The sequence below is a fragment of the Alosa alosa genome, chromosome 8 (assembly GCF_017589495.1).
Source record: "Alosa alosa isolate M-15738 ecotype Scorff River chromosome 8, AALO_Geno_1.1, whole genome shotgun sequence".
In the NCBI taxonomy this organism is placed as follows: domain Eukaryota; kingdom Metazoa; phylum Chordata; class Actinopteri; order Clupeiformes; family Clupeidae; genus Alosa; species Alosa alosa.
The window spans coordinates 33,288,335-33,305,834 of record NC_063196.1 but is presented as its reverse complement, the minus strand read 5'-3'; the positions used below and the strand labels follow the sequence as shown (position 1 = coordinate 33,305,834).

Genomic DNA, 17,500 nt, shown 5'->3' with positions numbered 1-17,500 from the left:
GTGGAGAATGTGCAGAGTGGAGTGGGAGAGCTCGTCTCAGACAACAACGCACTTTTCCCCCTCTCTCCGTCCTCCAGACCCAGCTTGACCCGGCCTAGCCAGGCCAGATGATTCTAAGGAGTGTGCTTCTCAGAACTACACTTCTCAATGGGTCGCGAGAACGCCCCGAGAGTCCAGCTGTTCAGTGTGTGTGTGTGTGTGTGTGTGTGTGTGTGTGTGTGTGTGTGTGTGTGTGTCTGTTCTCCTGTGTCTAATCAGCGTCAAATTTGACATCTGGCCGCCACAGACACCCCGGCCAGCCCACCTCGCTGAATCTTTGTCATCGCCAGAGGAACGTCCCGATCACCACAGCAGATCTGTCTGCACACCAAATCACACGTGACAAAGAAAACACTGTAAAGAAGTCACAACAGTTGGCTGGGTCAAAAGCTCATTTGATATTTTCAACTATTGAATTTGTGAGATTGAATTCATAAAACTACTATGTAAGTGGCAACACAACAGTGTGTGTGTGTGTGTGTGTGTGTGTAACAGGTGTGATCTTGCGTTGTGTAGTTAAGCACCATACACGAGGATTCCCAGTCAAGTATTTTTATTCTGGTAATAGACAAAATAATGCAATCATTCAACGGTCTTGAATAATGATTGGCAATGCTGCAGCTAGAAATATAGAAACACTTATGTTAGCATATACAGTACATCTTACATAGTAGTTAGCTAACCTAGCCTACTACGCAGCCTACATGTCATTATTAAAACAAATACAATGAATGTGCATGATGAATCAGTATCCCTAGGTACATATACATTGATATAAGAACATTTTTGAAACCAAGACAACCATTATTAAAATAATCTACAGTGTGCATGTACTCATGACCTACCTCTTGCGCAGGTAAGATAAACTAGGAAGAGCAAAAAGACTGTTATTCCCATTATAAGAACAAGCTTGGTCACTTAAAGTGACAGAACACAATTTCCCCATATACGTATACATTTCTGGTGCAATGGCAAGTGGAAGCATTATTAACCATGTGTGTGTGTGTGTGTGTGTGTGTGTGTGTGTGTTTGAGAAATACAGCGATGAAGAAAAATTGAAAGAGAGGGCCTAACATGGTTGGGTGCAGTTTGCATGTTGTGTTTGGTTAGTCCCATGGATATGTTTCTGTTTATAAACTAATACAATTTCCATCAATTAATTCAAAATGTACAAAAGTACATCACACAATCACTAAAATTCAACATTTATTGCTGCTCTGGCACAGGCCTACTGTTATTGTTGACTCTAGCGAATCGAAACGGCTAAATGTGATTGGTCGTTTGGCCATTTGGCCCGCCCAATGTCCTTCACTGCCACTCCCTCTGTCTCCGCAGCAGCGGCACGCGGTACTGTACGACGTGTCGGTCGCGCGCCCAACCTCCACTACTCGAGGGCGCGCGTTCGTACAGTAAACTTAACCCTGCACAATTCAGGGCGGCCTAGAGCTCCCCACGAGCATAACAGCTGAAATCAAAGTGACAGTAAGACACAAAGAGATCAATTTCCTCTTTTTTCTCCGTTGGACGCAGCTTTTTAAAATTCCTACCCGGTCTCGCATGCGGCTAGAGTCTGTGCCGCGCGTCCTGTCTGCCTACATGAGAGCACTTTGTCCGCGCGAGATTCCACAACATTCACGCACCTCTGGTTTTCCAAAATGGTTAAATGTCTTGTTTAATGGTTGAGGTACGTACACATTTGTTTCTTTGTGATATTGTGTCGTTTTTCTGCTTAGTGTGAGCTTGCTATGGGGGTTTGGGTAGCTGCTAACGGGGAAGAAGTGGGGTTGTATTGTGATTTCCTTTTTTCATTCCTTAACCAAGAATCACACTTTGTAATTTTGTGTTTATTGGTTGTTTTTTTTTATGGAATCAACATAAAACTAACAGAGTAGGCTGCGACATTTTCTTAATGGACTTCATTTCAAATAGATGTATTTTTCTACAACTGTCAGTTCCTATATATTGGGGTCTACGGGGGATTCTGTCACTGCGCACAATTGACAGCGGATACCGTAATCGCAAGGCTGTTGTCTCTCAACCAGCATGCAAAATGCATCCCACGCACACATTGCGCAGGAAGCTTGCTTGTCTTAAAATCGACGATGATTAGCTCTCAGATACCGATCCCCTGTGGCACGAACACCGGGCCCTTTGTCAAGCCATGGCGTTTAATATTCTGCCCCTATCCATTGCATCGACACAACGCAAATCACACTAGCGGCTGTGCATGCCAACACTTCGCCTGCCTGGCTTTAGTGAACTGCTGTTGTGTGTATCTCCCACAAGTAGCTTTCCGTAGTGCATGGGCACGTAATGTTAACGCGAACACACATTGGGGGAAAATCGCCACAGGTTGCTATCGTTGTTTCAAATCAAACAAGCTGATTACTAAGCCAGATAAATTCAAAGCGAAATGGGATACGCTAAGATCGATGCGAAGCAGATGTGGCTATAGCTTAGGCTATCTTGCAGTCTGATGAATATCAGGATAATGCATAGTCGTTGCCTACTTAAGCCAACCCGAGACATGGCCCAGGATGGCCGACACTTATGATTCGATGTCTCGGCAGAAGCCGCCCGAGCTGAGCTCCCGCTGTCGTTATTGTGAAAAGACAGAAACTGCAGATGGAAGGAAGACAGGAAGCGGATCTTTTCCTAGTGTCCAGTGAGCTCAAGAGGGCTCAGGGCAGGCAAATTGCGAGCGATAAGAGACTTATCCGGCGACAGATAGGGTTGTAAAAACATTTGGTCACACGTTATGGCTGTAATGTAATGCCTTTGTATACCAAGGTAGTTACATAATAACCACTATAAGTGTAACCATTGTGTTTCCACACAGTTGCATGGCGCAGTCCACACAAAAGTCAGCTCTCATCTGTGCTTTGAAACGGTCTAAGTTTTGGCCTAGGCGTACCTATATATCACTTTTATTCGCACTGTCGCTTCTGAATGAATTCATTGTACATGTGTCCTCTCCACTCCAAATAAGTCTATACCAGATTTTCCAAACTATAAACAGAATTGCATAATTTAATAATAATAATAGAGTAAAAGTTCTTGTTGATGCAAGATCAATATAGTTGATAGTTATTCAGTGATCATTGAGGGCTATACCCTATAGGCCTACTTACTTAAACCGATTCAAATTAGGGGTTCAATGGATTGCTCGATGAATTGAAAGTGTGCACGTGACTGAGGGATTTAGCCATTAAAAACGTTGACTTATTTCAGTGTCAGTTATACATGTACTCTGTCCGAGACTAAACTAATACCACATGGCTTATAGGGGCACAGACGGTTCCTGTATTCTGGACAGGTTTCATATTTTAAAGCTGTAGATTCATTACACTCTGCCATTCCACGAAAGAGTGGTGGTCAAACTCTGAATTTGTTTTTGATCAAATTGTGTGTGTTCTGTTTGAGAGAGAGAGAGAGTGCAAGAGAGAGGGTACATGGAGTGTGCAGTGTGTGTGTGTGTGTGTGTGTGTGTGTGTGTTGAAGTAAGTGCTGACACAAGACAACATAAGAATCAGAAAAAGGACAAGCACTCTGGATCAACAGGATGTGAGGAAAGATGGTTGAGAAGAAGAAGAAGAGAGGGAGGGAGGGAGGGAGGGAATGGAGAGAGAGATTCCACCAGAGATGGGAAAGAGGAGAAATGTATGATGTGGAAAATGTTATGATTGTTTTGGCTAAGCTCCCATTGAGTTAACCTTATGCACCAAGTACTTGACACAGAGACACACAGTTACATTAGTGCACACACACACACAGTACATACTACATACACACAATGAAACTCTAAACACTGAATCCAGATAAGATATATATCACTAATGTATATCACATCTTAGTCAGATCACTAATGTATATTAGGAACACAGTCTGTCAGAGCCAAACAGACAGTGACTGAGAGAGATGGGGGTAAGTGTAAACATTGACAAACACACAACGTCACACTCACAGTCAACAGCTTACCAGGAGTTTGTGTTAAGCCAAGCCTGTTACTTTTCTATATAAACATACCAAAGCAGTGTATTTTGTACATTATATTCACTCTGAGTTGCTCACGTCTGTCAGTTTAAGAAGCACGTAGGACCAGCGTGAATGTGAGAATATGTGTGTGTTTCTCAGTTACCCAGGGTCAGACAAGCCACATGCAAGGTCTGGTATAGGCTATGTATTAGGCTGAACTCAATGTGAGTAGCATCTTTGGTCATACCCCTCTTTCAATGCCTATATCATTTTGAGTTATTGAAGATTAATAAGATAATAAGCTGATAATAAACATTGTGTGTGCTGTTTCCTCAGTATAGATGTCTTGTTTGGAATGGTAAAAGAATAATTCGTAAATGTTGACCTGCAGGGGGAGTCTGGCTGAAGCTATAGCTAAACTTTGCATATTGGCATTAACAATTTTGCCTGGCATTGTATGTCTTGCAATGTTTATGGAATAAAATCGTGTTATTTCTGCTGTGTAAGACAATACGTCACAAACACCATGACATAAAATTGTTCTAAAACCTCACACCAGCAATTTGACGTTTTGAAACATCTGTCAACGCCTTGTAACGTTTAATTCACACCACTGTCACTTGTCTCTGCAAAATGATTGTCTCGTCGTAAAACTTTTGTGTGAATTGTCCTTTAATTGGGGAGAATTCGAGAATAATAAAATGCTGACAGCCAATCAGTATCCATCTAATTTTAGACATCACATTTCATCAACTCAAGGAGAGACTCTCCTTATTGTAGATCATTTTGTATGCTCCTGTTGTTATACTGTAGTTATCTAGTTCCTCATGTGAGCGGCCCTTAATGTGAGGGGACCAGGGGGTGTAGCCTACTGTACATTAGCTTCCTTTCAGCTTCACTGCCATTCCATGTGATTCGAGACAAGATGAGACCCTGTCACTGACCATGGCCATTTGGGGAGACAAACTCAAGTTCAAAAGCAGGGTTGGGACAAACTCAAGTTCAAAAGCAGGGTTGGGACAAACTCAAGTTCAAAAGCAGGGTTGGGACCAGAGCTAGTGAGCGGAGCAGAGCGCGAGCTAGTGGAGCGGATGGAATTTTGTTGGAGCGCGGAGCGCTTTTTTATTCAGCGGCCGGAGCGGCCACTCTGTCCCGCTCCATATTTGCTCCGATACCGCTCACGCCATGAGAGTGAGGCATGCCCAAATCCACCCTGACCTCACGTCTTCATAGTGTAACCATAACCGCTACAATTCAAAACAAACATATTGACCATAATTGTAATGGATTAGGCATAGGCAGAGCTTTGTTCAAGAGAAGCTTTTATGGGCTAGCATTCAGAATCATGGGAGAGAATACAAATCACGAAAACAGGGCACACTAGGCATGTCTAACACACACACACTACACATACAGGGGTGGACGCAGACCCCACACAAAAAGGATCACACACGAGGAAGACCTAAAAGGGTAACACGCTACACTAAAACACGGACATTAAAACAGTAAAGGCATTAATACACACAAACAACCCCCAGAGTTCTCCCCCATATTCCAGAATGCATTGTCCCAGAGTCCATGCCGTTGTTACAGTAAGTTCGTTGGGGATGAAGTCGCTAAATATTTTAGAAACTAAGTCATAGGGCTTACAAGCGTACTATTCCTACAAAACAACTAGATACTAACAATGTAGAGCAAGAACAACTATGTGGTGACACTGTTCCAGTGAGATTTATTTTGGAATTTAAGAAGACACATCGCGGAAACATGAGTGTGCTAAGCAAAGAGCAAAGAAAAACGTGAGCAAATTGAATAGCCTATACGGTCACATCAAATAATTCATTGTATAGCAAGCAAAGCAGTCACAACACATTTGAAATCAGCAACTGTGGCACTGTGTGCACTCTCTATTAATTTCATATTTACTGTTATGTCAGGTATCAAGCCAGACGAGACGTATACCAAGTTGTCGTAGTTTATTTATAACAAGTGCTGCTGCCGACATCCAACATGAACTTCTACACACGCTGTCCCTCTTTCATCTACTGCGCATGCCTAGCTCTACTGAGCATGCTGGGAACTGGAGTACTTAATGTTATTAAGACATAACACCACATCTTCTCCCCTATAAAGAGATCTAAGTTTCTATGTAATAAAACTAACCAACAAATGATATTCCTTTAACATTGTCAGGTTTCACATTTCAACATTTTCATTACAACTCACATGTTTTTTTTTTATTTATTTATTTATTTTTTCAGGACAACACTGGTACGTGAAGGTAGGTAATGTCACCATAAACAGTCCTTTTTTCCCCCTTAGGACAACACTGGTAAGTAAAGGTAGGTAATGTAACCATAAACAGTCCTTTTTTTCAGGAATTCGTATTACTAAACAGTCAGTGTTACTTTTCAGCAACTCTCAATCAACTCTGAGTTGGCTTAGTATCCCTCCTAGGTCTGGAAAGTCTCTCAGCAGCTGGTGAGCTAGACACCGCTGTCAAATCACTGTCAGCATGGTCTTGCTTGCTGCTGAATGGTATAGGAGATTCTGGAGTGTGTTGTAAAACCTCCCTCTCCTGAGCTGTTGTTTCTTCATCAGTCTGTTGCAGCTGAAGATCAGTGCGATTTCTCCTCAGGGACAGTCCACACTCCGTCTGGACCCTGTAGGAACATGGAGCAACTTCTTCCTCAATGCATCCCTTCTGTCTCCATGTGCCTGAGTTGATGTCTCTGAGACGTACTCTGTCTCCATGCTTCAAGGTAGGTAGTCGTTTAGCTGTCCTGTCATGCAGCCGTTTTTGTTCCTCCTTTTGCCTCACTTTTTCTCTTCTGATCTTGTGTGCACCTTTGGGCGTCAGCAGATCCTCGCTGATGGGCAGGTTGGAACGAATGCGCCGACCCATCAGCATCTGGGCTGGCGACAAGCCATTCTGGAGAGGCGCACTTCGGTAGATCAGTAAGCTTTTCTGAAAGTCATCTCTGTCCTCAGCCTTTTTCATCAGACCTTTGATTGTTTTGACGGAGCTTTCTGCCAGGCCATTGGATTTTGGGTAAGTAGGACTTGACGTTGAATGCTGGATTCCCCACTCCTTGGCAAATGAAGCAAACTCACCACTGGAGAATTGTGGACCATTATCTGTGAACAGTTCACACGGGACACCATGTCTCGCAAACACAGTCTTAAGGTAGCTGATGACTGCTTTGCTTGATGTTGACTGCAGTTGTCCGACTTCGGGATAATTAGAAAGGTAGTCGGTGACCACAATGAAGCTTTTTGCGTTATGGTCAAACAAGTCAGCTCCCACTTTAAAGTAAGGTCTGTAAGGCACGGGATGAGGCATCATTGGCTCGGCCTGTTGTTTTGGTCGGTAGGTTTGACAAAGTTCACAGGATGCTGTTGTCTGATGTATGTCGTGATTGATTCTTGGCCAGTACATCACCTCTCTGGCCCTGCGCTTGCACTTGACTTCCCCTAGGTGGCCTTCGTGTATCTTTTGGAGCATTAGTTTCCGTAGCGAACAAGGTATGACCAACTTGCTTCCCTTGAGAACGATGTCATCCACCACTGTAAGCTCTGCTCTGTGATTCCAGTAGTCCTGTATTTCCTTTGGACAGTCTCTTTTGCGTTCAGGCCATCCTTTCTGTATCGTGTCTTTAAGTACTTTCATGGTTTCATCTTCATTGGTTTCTTTTCTGATGTGCTCAGTTCTGTCAGCTGTAACTGGTAGTGATGACACGATCATGTCCACATACGCCTGTATGTCTGCGCATTTCTCGCTGTCAGTGCTTTCCTCCTTGTCCACTGCTCTGGACAGGGTGTCCGCGGTGAACATATACTTTCCGGGTGTGTATAACATCTGGACGTCATACTTTTGCAGTCTTATTAACATGCGTTGTATTCTTACAGGGCAATCGTTCAGTGGCTTAGACATGATCGACACGAGTGGTTTATGGTCCGTTTCTACTTCAAATTCTTGGCCATAAACATATTGGTGAAATCTTTCCTGCAGCATTACATATTACGCTAAAAGTTCCTTCTCTATTTGGGCGTACCTGGTCTCTGCGCTCGTCAAGGCTCTGGATGCATAGGCGACCGGTAGCCACTTCTCCTCCGCATGTAGTTGTAGTAGCACCGCCCCCAGGCCGTACTGTGATGCGTGCGCAGAGATCCTGGTGCTCCTCTCCGGATCGTAGAACTTTAGCACAGGCTCTTGTGTTAGTCTTTTTCAACTGCAGAAAGCATTGTTCCTGTTCATGTGACCAGACAAACTAATTTTTCTGATCGAGAAGGCTTCTGAGAGGTGCAGATTGTGCAGACAACTGTGGAATAAACTTGACGAGGTATGTTACCATGCTTAGAAACCGTCTGACCTCGTCTTTATTCTGGGGTCGCTGCATGTTGTTGATCGCTGATGTCTTCCTTGGATCCGGCTTCACCCCCTCCTCACTGACAATCTCCCACGAAGGTAAGTGTTTTCACTCCAAACTCACATTTGTCCTTATTTAGTTTTAGGTTGACTTCTCTTGTCTTATCAAGAACTTGTCTCAGTCTTGTGTCGTGTTCTTCTCGGGTAGATCCCCACACTATTATATCGTCCATCATGGTGTCAACTCCTGGTATAGATAGATAGATAGATACTTTATTGATCCCCAGGGGAAATTCAAGAAATATGTATGTGCTCAAATATCATGTGGATGGTTTTGTGGTAGACCTCAGGTGCCGACAAGATGCCATATGGCAGGCGAAGAAAGCGGTACCTGCCCTCAGGTGTGTTAAAGGTACAAAGCTTTGAACTCTGCTCTTCAAGCTTTAGCTGCCAGAAGCCTGACGAAGCATCCAACTTGCTGAACCATTTCGCTCCAGCAAACTGTGCCATGATTTCTTCTCTGGTTGGCAACTTGAAGTGTTCTCTTTTAATGACCTTATTGAGATCCCTCGGATCGAGACATATTCTCAACGCACCTGTCTTCTTTTGCACTATAACCAGCGAGCTGACCCATTCTGTAGGCTCATCGATTTTCTTTATGACCTCCATTTGCTCCATACGTGGCAGCTCCACTTTCAGCTTGTCCCTGAGCTTGAACGGGACTTTCCTGCAGGGATGCACGGACTGGGGACACACTTTCAGCTTGTCCCTGAGCTTGAACGGGACTTTCCTGCAGGGACGCACGGACTGGGGACACACTTGTCTACTTGTATCTTGTGTTGTCCAGGTAGACATCCAAGTCCTTCAAAACAGTCTCTGTACTCCTGCATGAGCGAGTTGTGGTAGTTTAGTGGTGGTAGTGGCAGCCTTTGGTGATGTCACTACGAACACCCTTTTTACCAGATTGAGCTTCTCACATGCCCGGAGTCCGAGGATTGGTTGTACTCTCTTGTCCACGACCAGTAGCTGTGCCTTTATTTGTCGTCCTTTGCTTTTGAAGGTCGCTATGCAGCTGCCTTTCACTGGTACGATTTCTCCAGTTTATCCTGTCACTTTCATTTTTACAGGAAGGATCTTGCTCTTTACAGCCAGGGTTTTGTAGTCCTCCATCGATAGCAGGTTTACCTGGGCTCCTGTATCAAGCTTGAATGGTATTACTGTCTTATTTACCTCTATAGGCACAATCCATTCAACTTTGTCTGCTTTCTCACAAGTCTGCACACTGTCACAAACAAAGTCACCATCACTATCCTCATCCTCTTCAACTGTGTGAACTTTCTTCTTTATCTTTTTACCTTTATTTTTGTCTGCTCTGCAGCATTTAGAGAAGTGATTGTTCTTTCCACAGTTATTACACGACTTGCCATATGCTGGGCATGATGCAGGCTTGTGGCTGTATCCACATTTACCACACTTAAACTCTGTAGCTTTCCCTCCTTCATCTTTTTGTTTAGTAACTGGTCTTCTTCTTTCGTCTTTTTCCACTGCATGCACTGCCGTTTCACCTCTGCGCAGCTCCTTGGCCTGTGCCCGAGTGGTTTCTGCTTCTCTACTCGTAAGAACACACTTCTCTAGCGTCAGTCCTGTGTCACGGAGCAGTCTTTCTCTGAGAACATCGTCATGAAGTCCACAGACTATTCTGTCTTTGACAAGGGAGTCCTTTAGAGTTCCAAACTCACATGTTTTGCTCAGTGTGTGAAGCTCTGCTAAATACTGATCAAACGGTGCACCTTGTTTCTGGTCATGAGTGAAGAATTTGTACCGCTCAAACGTTATGTTCTGACTAGGCACAAAATACTCTTCAAATTTGGCTATTAGAGCCGCCAACGTCAGGTTATCTTCATTTAGTTGAAAGCTATTATAAATGTCCATAACGTCCTCTCCAATGACATGCAATAAAATGGACGCTTTTAGTTTGTCATCCTCACCCCCTGCCCCACTTGCCGCCAAATAGATGTTGAATCTTTGCTTAAAGCACTTCCAATTGTCAGCAAGATTACCAGTCAACTGCATGCACTGCAAGGTGGAGTGAGTTTTTCCATGACGTGTCTGGGCACCGGGGCTTCCACTGCTTGAATTATTCCTTGACCTCGCTGGTTGTTTTCGGGAACTACATTCGCAGTCCAACATGCAATCACCGTCGATCTAGCAAGCTAGCTTGTTTCATAGTTCGTTTTCATTGCTAACCCAGTGGCTATCCAAAGCGACCAGACTTTTTCTCCCACAGCAAACTTTCACTTTCTTACGGCTCTCGTTGCAAATCGCGGATCTTCTATCTTCCTTACTTGCAAACGTCCACTTCTGACACCATGTTATGTCAGGTATCAAGCCAGACGAGACATAACACTACATTTACTGTGTATTTTAATTGATGTATTGTGTTGTTTTGTTGTTAGAGAAAGATGTAAGCACCAATGGCCTGTTCCCAGAGGACACAAACACAGATATCATGTATACATGTATACATGAGAGTGTTCACCCCACTCCAACACCCTTGAGATTAAAAACATCTTCTCAATGAAAATCATTTAAATGAGGCATGAGAAACAAAGTAATAATAGTATTCACATTCCAACAAGGATCACTCCTACTCAGTGATATGTGTGGCCACCTGTTCACAGTTTCCTACCTGCCAATATTTAGGCTTTAAAAAATATGAGAGATTTTGTGTTGTTTTGTTTTGTTTTTGTTGTGTGTGGGAGATTTGTTCCAGGAACTGTTTATGGTTGAAGTTGCCAAGTTGTCAGTGCCACATAGAGGGTGTTGGGGAGAGAATAGATGGGGCATGCGAGGCTGCTAGACCCTGCTGGAGGATGTTTACTTTGCACTTGATCTTCTGAAGTACATTACAATGCAATGCATGCACACATTTATATCTTCTAGGCACATGGCACAGTTACTGTTAAATGTAATATTAAGTTCATGGTATAGTGAAGTATAACTGGGTGTAATAGCTTAATGTGGCTTAAATATGTATCCCATCCCAAGGTTTACACAAAATAAGGCTGAATACCAGCATTTGTAGTCTAGTAGGTGCTTAGAAATTCAAAAACAAAGATAGTTGTGCACTGTCTAGTCATCCCCAAAGCTGACCTTGAGCCTCACACTTTCCCATGGGCATTCATGAAGACCCACAATTTTGCGCTATACAAGTTAATTGTATTATTATTATTTTATATAAAAGTTTCTTTGTCATACGCTTAAAAATTTCAACCTAGCATGAACTCATTAATTTCTATGCGATGTCACTATATACATCATCATGAATGAGTAAAAGTGTGTCCTTGTTGAGATGCTGACCAACTAATTAACTAATTAACACTCCAACTGAAGAAAAAGGTTTTGTGGCACACTCAAACTGATGCACAAAATTATTTTATCTGACTAACGTTTCACCGTTCGCTTACACCTTCATCAGGGTAATAACAATAAGCGGAATCGTTCAAGTCAAGGTGTTTTCTATAACATGAAAATATCAACATATGCAAACTTTCATCCTTCCTTTTAGACAAGACTTTTAGTCTTGTCTAAAAGTCTCTAGACGTTAGGAATATTGAGAGGACACTTGACTGTGGGCTCCCTTCAGAAAGTTTATGTTTACATTTTTATATCAAAGTTCTACAGTTATGTCTGACCCTGTACGACTAACTTTATCTCTCTGCTCCTCATGTGTGTCAGGAGCAGAAGGTGAAGTGCAAAGACTAATTAGAGAAAGGTCATGGGGGCAGAGCCAAACATGGTTGGGTTAATTAACTACACTACCCAGAAACCTTAGGGCCATCTATTAATAGAGCTAAGGAATAAAAAGGTGCTAAAAACAGATGCATGCCTGGCAATTGGTCCAAACTGAAAGGGTTGTACTGTATTGTTTCCCACATGCCTGACAACTCAGAAGTCCGAGGGGGAGGTTTCAATTCCGGGGAACATGTACTTGCCCCAAGTTTAGAAGTAGGGACTCAGACTTTGAGTGACACTCCATTGTATTTTTTTTTCTACTTGGATGTTAAAAGTCATGACGTCCAGATCTGGAACGCAACTGGGAAATTCCAAGTTGGAGATAAACCAACTTCCAAGTTGTCTGGAACGTAGCATATGTATTCAGGTGCCCGACTCCTTGCCAATAGCACCAAATAATAATAATAATAATAATAATAATACATTTAACTTGCCAAGAGCACCAAACTGAGCCTGATGTTCTTAGAATAGGGTCTATACTACAGTAGGATCAACAAACACTAGTAGGAGATACTGGACACTGGCTGATTGTTTGAAAACAAATATGTTTTGCTACTGAAGTATAGTATAGTATAAGTATACTTATCCTATACTTATACTGGCTGATGGTTTGAAAACAAATATGTTTTGCTTGTTAGTTGAAAGATGGGAAGTACTGTTGCCATTGTAATGGTGAATATTGACTGAAGACCAGACAGTTTGATGTCGTCTATATATGTGTCTTAAAGAAGCCGAGTAGTTTCAAACGTAGGATCTTTCCCACTCTGGCCAGTGAGCTTGAGATGGACGTGCTGCCGTGGCTAGAGGAATGCGCGTTGACTGGGAGCCAAACAGTAGGTCACTGGGAAGAGCGGATCCTGTTTGAGGTGTTTGTGAAACAGGAAGTCATGTGCTGCTTCCCTCCTCTCTGGGCCTGGAAGGCATGTTCACGCGTGTGAACGTCTGTGGGGGGGTAATGGCCCAGGACACTATCTGAGTCAACAGGTATGAAACTAAAAGGGTCTAATTCATGTAATAATGACATATTAATTCTTCCTTTCTGTCTTTCTGTTCTTGCCACCATTGTCCATCCCCAACCAGAGGTGTGGGCAGATAGCGTTTGAAGGTCCAGATCAGAATGCCATCCGGGTTCGCATGCTGGGTAAGTAAGCAGTGTTACTGAATCACTTTGGCATTCTTCATTTCTATGCTCCCCATTTGTCTGCCGAGCTGGTTGCAAACACACACACACACACACACACACAGAAAACCAAGCCTTTCCCTACAGCTCCTCTTTGACATGTGCCGTCTGGCGTCTCGGTCGATCGCTCCCGGTAACGTTCTGTTCCCGTTCTCCCCCTTGCAGTCGCTCTGCCGCGCTCGGGGCGGGAACAGAAACCGTAAAAACAAACACATGCTTGAAAGCAAACAATCAGCCGCTTGAGCCACAGACGCCCATCAGGGCTCGGGGGAAGTGGCGGGCTTTGCCATGGCGACTTGTGGGGAATCACATGCCGGTATTGGCCGCGCAAGAAAAGAGCCGTTTGTGAAGGTGTCTGCCGAGAAGAAGAAGGAACGATCTGGTTAAGATCACGAATGCACAATCTGTCACGCCAACCACTGCAGTGTGACCTGAATCCACCTGGTGCCACTTTTTGCGCTGTGAGTGAGTATGCGTCTCTTGAAGTCTCTTGAAGTCTCTTGAAGTACACTACGTGTCAGTGAGTTTGCTTCAAGTACACTACGTGTCAGTGAGTTTGCTTCTCTTGAAGTACACTACGTGTCAGTGAGTTTGCTTCTCTTTAAGTACACTACGTGTCAGTGAGTGTCAGTGAGTTTGCGTCTCTTGAAGTACACTGTGTGTCAGTGAGTTTGCGTCTTTTGAAGTACACTTTGTGTCAGTGAGTTTGCGTCTCTTGAAGAACACTGTGTGTCAGTGAGTTTGCGTCTCTTGAAGTACACTACTATGTCAGTGTGTGTCAGTGAGTAACTGGCACATAGGTTGCGCATCGGGTTAAGTACACTGTGTCAGCGTGTGTCAGTGAGTAACTGGCACACAGGTTGCGCGTCGGGTTTTAAGTACACTGTGTCAGTGTGTGTCAGTGAGTAACTGGCACATAGGTTGCGCGTCGGGTTTTTAAGTACACTGTGTCAGTGTGTGTCAGTGAGTAACTGGCACATAGGTTGTGCGTCGGGTTAAGTAATACTGTACGTCTCGGGTAAAGTGTGTGTGTCTGCCACCACGTAAGCCCTATCCCTGTCAATTTCAGAGCTTAAAGACTAGTGAATGGGACAAGAATGTGTACGAGATGAGAGCATATTGGCTGATGTAAGGCCTGATCTTCATATAGGACATGAGAGGTACGTTTCCCATATGTGGATTAAGTCAAGTGCTAGATTTAGAACCTCAATGAAAATCTCCATTGCAGTAGTCTAGGACTAGGCTTAATCCACCTATGGGACACTGGGCCATAGTGTGTTTGAAGTGTAGTGCATGGTAGCAGTGTACGGTTGTCTCATTATAGTATGCAGGCTTGTGCCACATTACAGTAAGTATACTTGCCTTGACAAAGTATTGTTTTCTAATTACAGTAAGTGTGTTGTGCCAACAAATTAAAATAAGTTTGTGTTTGTGTATATTTCTGATTAATTATTCATGTGGTTGTCATACATTGCAGTATGTAAGGTTGTGTGTTGTTAAGTAAGTGTGCTGTGTATGAGGAGAGGTTCTCACCTTATGCAGACTCATATTTCATTAGCTCTTATGCGGACTCATATTTCATTAGCTGTGATGCGGACTCATATTTCATTAGCTCTTATGCGGACTCATATTTCATTAGCTCTTATGCGGACTCATATTTCATTAGCTGTGATGCACAGTCTCACAGACACATGCTCTGTGACAAGCTTCCGCTTTTCCCTCCAGCCTAGGGCTGTTCTTGTTCCTCTGTTCTGTGTGTGTGTGTGTGTGTGTGTGTGTGTGTGTGTGTGTGTGTGTGTGTGTGTGTGTCCATGTGTGTGTGTGTATGGGGGATGTCCCTGGTTGTGTGAGTGTGTGTGTGTGTATGTGTGTGACTGTGTGTGTGTCAGTGTGTGTGTGTAGTTAGAGCTTCAGTGTGGTATCCTGATGTATGCTGCTAAAAACTCAATGATGATAAGGTCAATCTTAATTTACAGTTGTCATTGCACAGTTCAAACATGTTGTCTGTGTGTGTGTGTGTGTGTGTGTGTGTGTGTGTGTGTGTGTGTGTGTGTGTGTGTGTGTGTGTGTGGTGGGGGCTAGAAGGTTAAGATATCAGTACACATTTGACAAACCAATGCAAAGTCAATTCTAGATAGTCCTGTTTGTTTGGAGACAAGCTCATTGTTGATGTGTTTATTGTTGTCAGAAATGCTGCAGACAGGACACTTGTGTCCAGTTAGAGTGTGAGCAGCACTATCATCACACTATCTGAAGGCTTCTTGTACCAGAGATCTAGACACTGAGTAGATTACTTGTCTCTAGTTGTATATCTGTAACGCACACGTAAACATGTATGTGTGTGTGTGTGAGTGTGTGTGTGTGTGTGTATGCATATGGGTGTAAATGATAGAGTGTGTGTGAGTGTGAAGCACCAACCCTGACCTCAACCTGAAATGACAACCCATCTGTAACACACACACACAAATACACACACACACACACACAGCTGGCCTTCGACTCCAGGCGGCCACAGGCTGAGAGCGTGACCATGAACCGATCGCACCCCCGAGCACAGTGATCGCACACAGCTATCTCTCCCTCTCTCTCTCTCTCTCTCTCTCTCTCTCTCTCTCTCTCTCTCTCTCTCTCTCTCTCTCTCTCTCTCTCTCTTTCTCTCTCTCGCTCTCTCTCTCACCCTCTTTCTCTCTCTCACCCTCTTTCTCACTCTCTCACTCACTCACCCACTCTTTCAGCCTCTCACTCTCTCTCTCTCTCTCACTCACTCTCACTCACTCTCTCTCTCTTTCACTCTCTCACTTTCCTTCTCTCTTCCTTGTGCCCACTGTTTACCCTATTTCTCTCTCTCTCTCTCTCTCTCTCTATCTCTCTCTCTGTCTCTATCTCCCTCAGAACTCTCTCTCCCATCTCTCTTCCATCTCTCCCTTTAGTTTACTCTCTCTCTCTCCATTTGCACCCTCCCTTCCCTCTGAATCACTAATCCCCCCCTTCCCTCCCACTCTCTCTCTCTATCTATCTCCCTCTTTCACTCACTCACTCTCTCTCTCTGTCGCGCGCATTTTCTCACACACCGCCTGATGAGTTGAGCTGCTCAGCAAGGCAGTTTAAATGTGCTCATCGCTCTGCACACGACTCCGGCAGCAGAACAGCAGAACAGAGAGAGGGAGAGAGAGAGAGGAGAGAGAGAGAGAGAGAGAGAGAGAGAGGGAGAGAGAGAGAGAGACTTTGAACTGTAGCATGGAGAGAGGGAGGGCAGAGTTGAAAGAGTAGAAGAGGCAGCTCGAGGGGGAGTGTGGGACCAATCGGAGGTGTGGCTGGAAGGGAGGGAAAGAAGAGAAAGAGAGAGAGAGAGAGAGAGAGAGGGAGAGAGAGAGAGAGAGAGAGAGAGAGGGGAGAGAGAGAGAGAGAGAGGGGAGAGAGAGAGAGAGAGAGAGAGAGAGAGAGAGGGAAGAGGAATGTCACACATACGCATGAGACACAGCACGGAGAGGACAGGAGACCTGGTGCATACGCATGAGACACAGCACGGAGAGGACAGGAGACCTGGTGCATGATGAGACACAGCACGGAGAGGACAGGAGACCTGGTGCTGCGCTTCTGCTCTCCGAAGCGCTTGCTTCTGACCGCCTGTCCTGTCCCCACCCAACCGTTTTCTCTCGACAGCCGATGCTCGTCAGTTCGCAAATTCGGCTCGGTTCAGCTCGGGAACCTTAGGCGCCGACTGGCTCATCAGGGACCACTGCTGTTGTGTGGGTCAAAACCAGTGGCATTGCTCTGAGAACCGTCCGACGCTCAGCCTCAAGGAGCATGCCCGTGCTGAACGGGCTATGGACCGGCGTCAGAGACCAGACTCTGGGGGCCAGGGAGGGGTCCGGGTCAGAGTCCACATCCCAGTCGGGGTCCGTGCCGGCCTGGGTTTGGCCCCTGGGGGCCCCGGTACCGTGCGGGGGGCTTCCCCTGGAGCTCCCGGCCCTCCTGAAACGCATACGCACCGTGTGGAGGGCTAGATTGACCCTCCTGGGCCCCCGTAGGGCAGAGGTTGCCCTCGAGAGAGAGGACGCCTGCTCGTGCCTCACAGGTAATGAATGGGGATGTGTGAAGTAGCATGTGCATAGTGATTTTATGGAGTACGGTTAATGGAA

At 44.7% G+C, this 17,500-nt stretch overlaps 1 protein-coding gene across 2 annotated transcripts in view; it reads left to right on the top strand.

Moving 5' to 3' along the window:
• Positions 1–1,381: 1,381 nt before the first annotated feature.
• LOC125299281 (cAMP-specific 3',5'-cyclic phosphodiesterase 7B-like) overlaps positions 1,382–17,500 on the top strand; it is a 43,489-nt gene continuing 27,370 nt past the window's right edge. The window contains exons 1-2 of one of the 2 annotated variants that reach the window (XM_048250500.1): positions 1,382–1,723; positions 13,259–13,319. In XM_048250500.1, the coding sequence (XP_048106457.1) occupies positions 1,703–1,723; positions 13,259–13,319 (82 nt within the window). In that variant the 5' untranslated portion in view covers positions 1,382–1,702. Of the gene's footprint in view, positions 1,724–13,258; positions 13,320–17,032; positions 17,437–17,500 lie in introns of those variants that run through there. The other variant, XM_048250499.1, reaches the window with a different exon arrangement.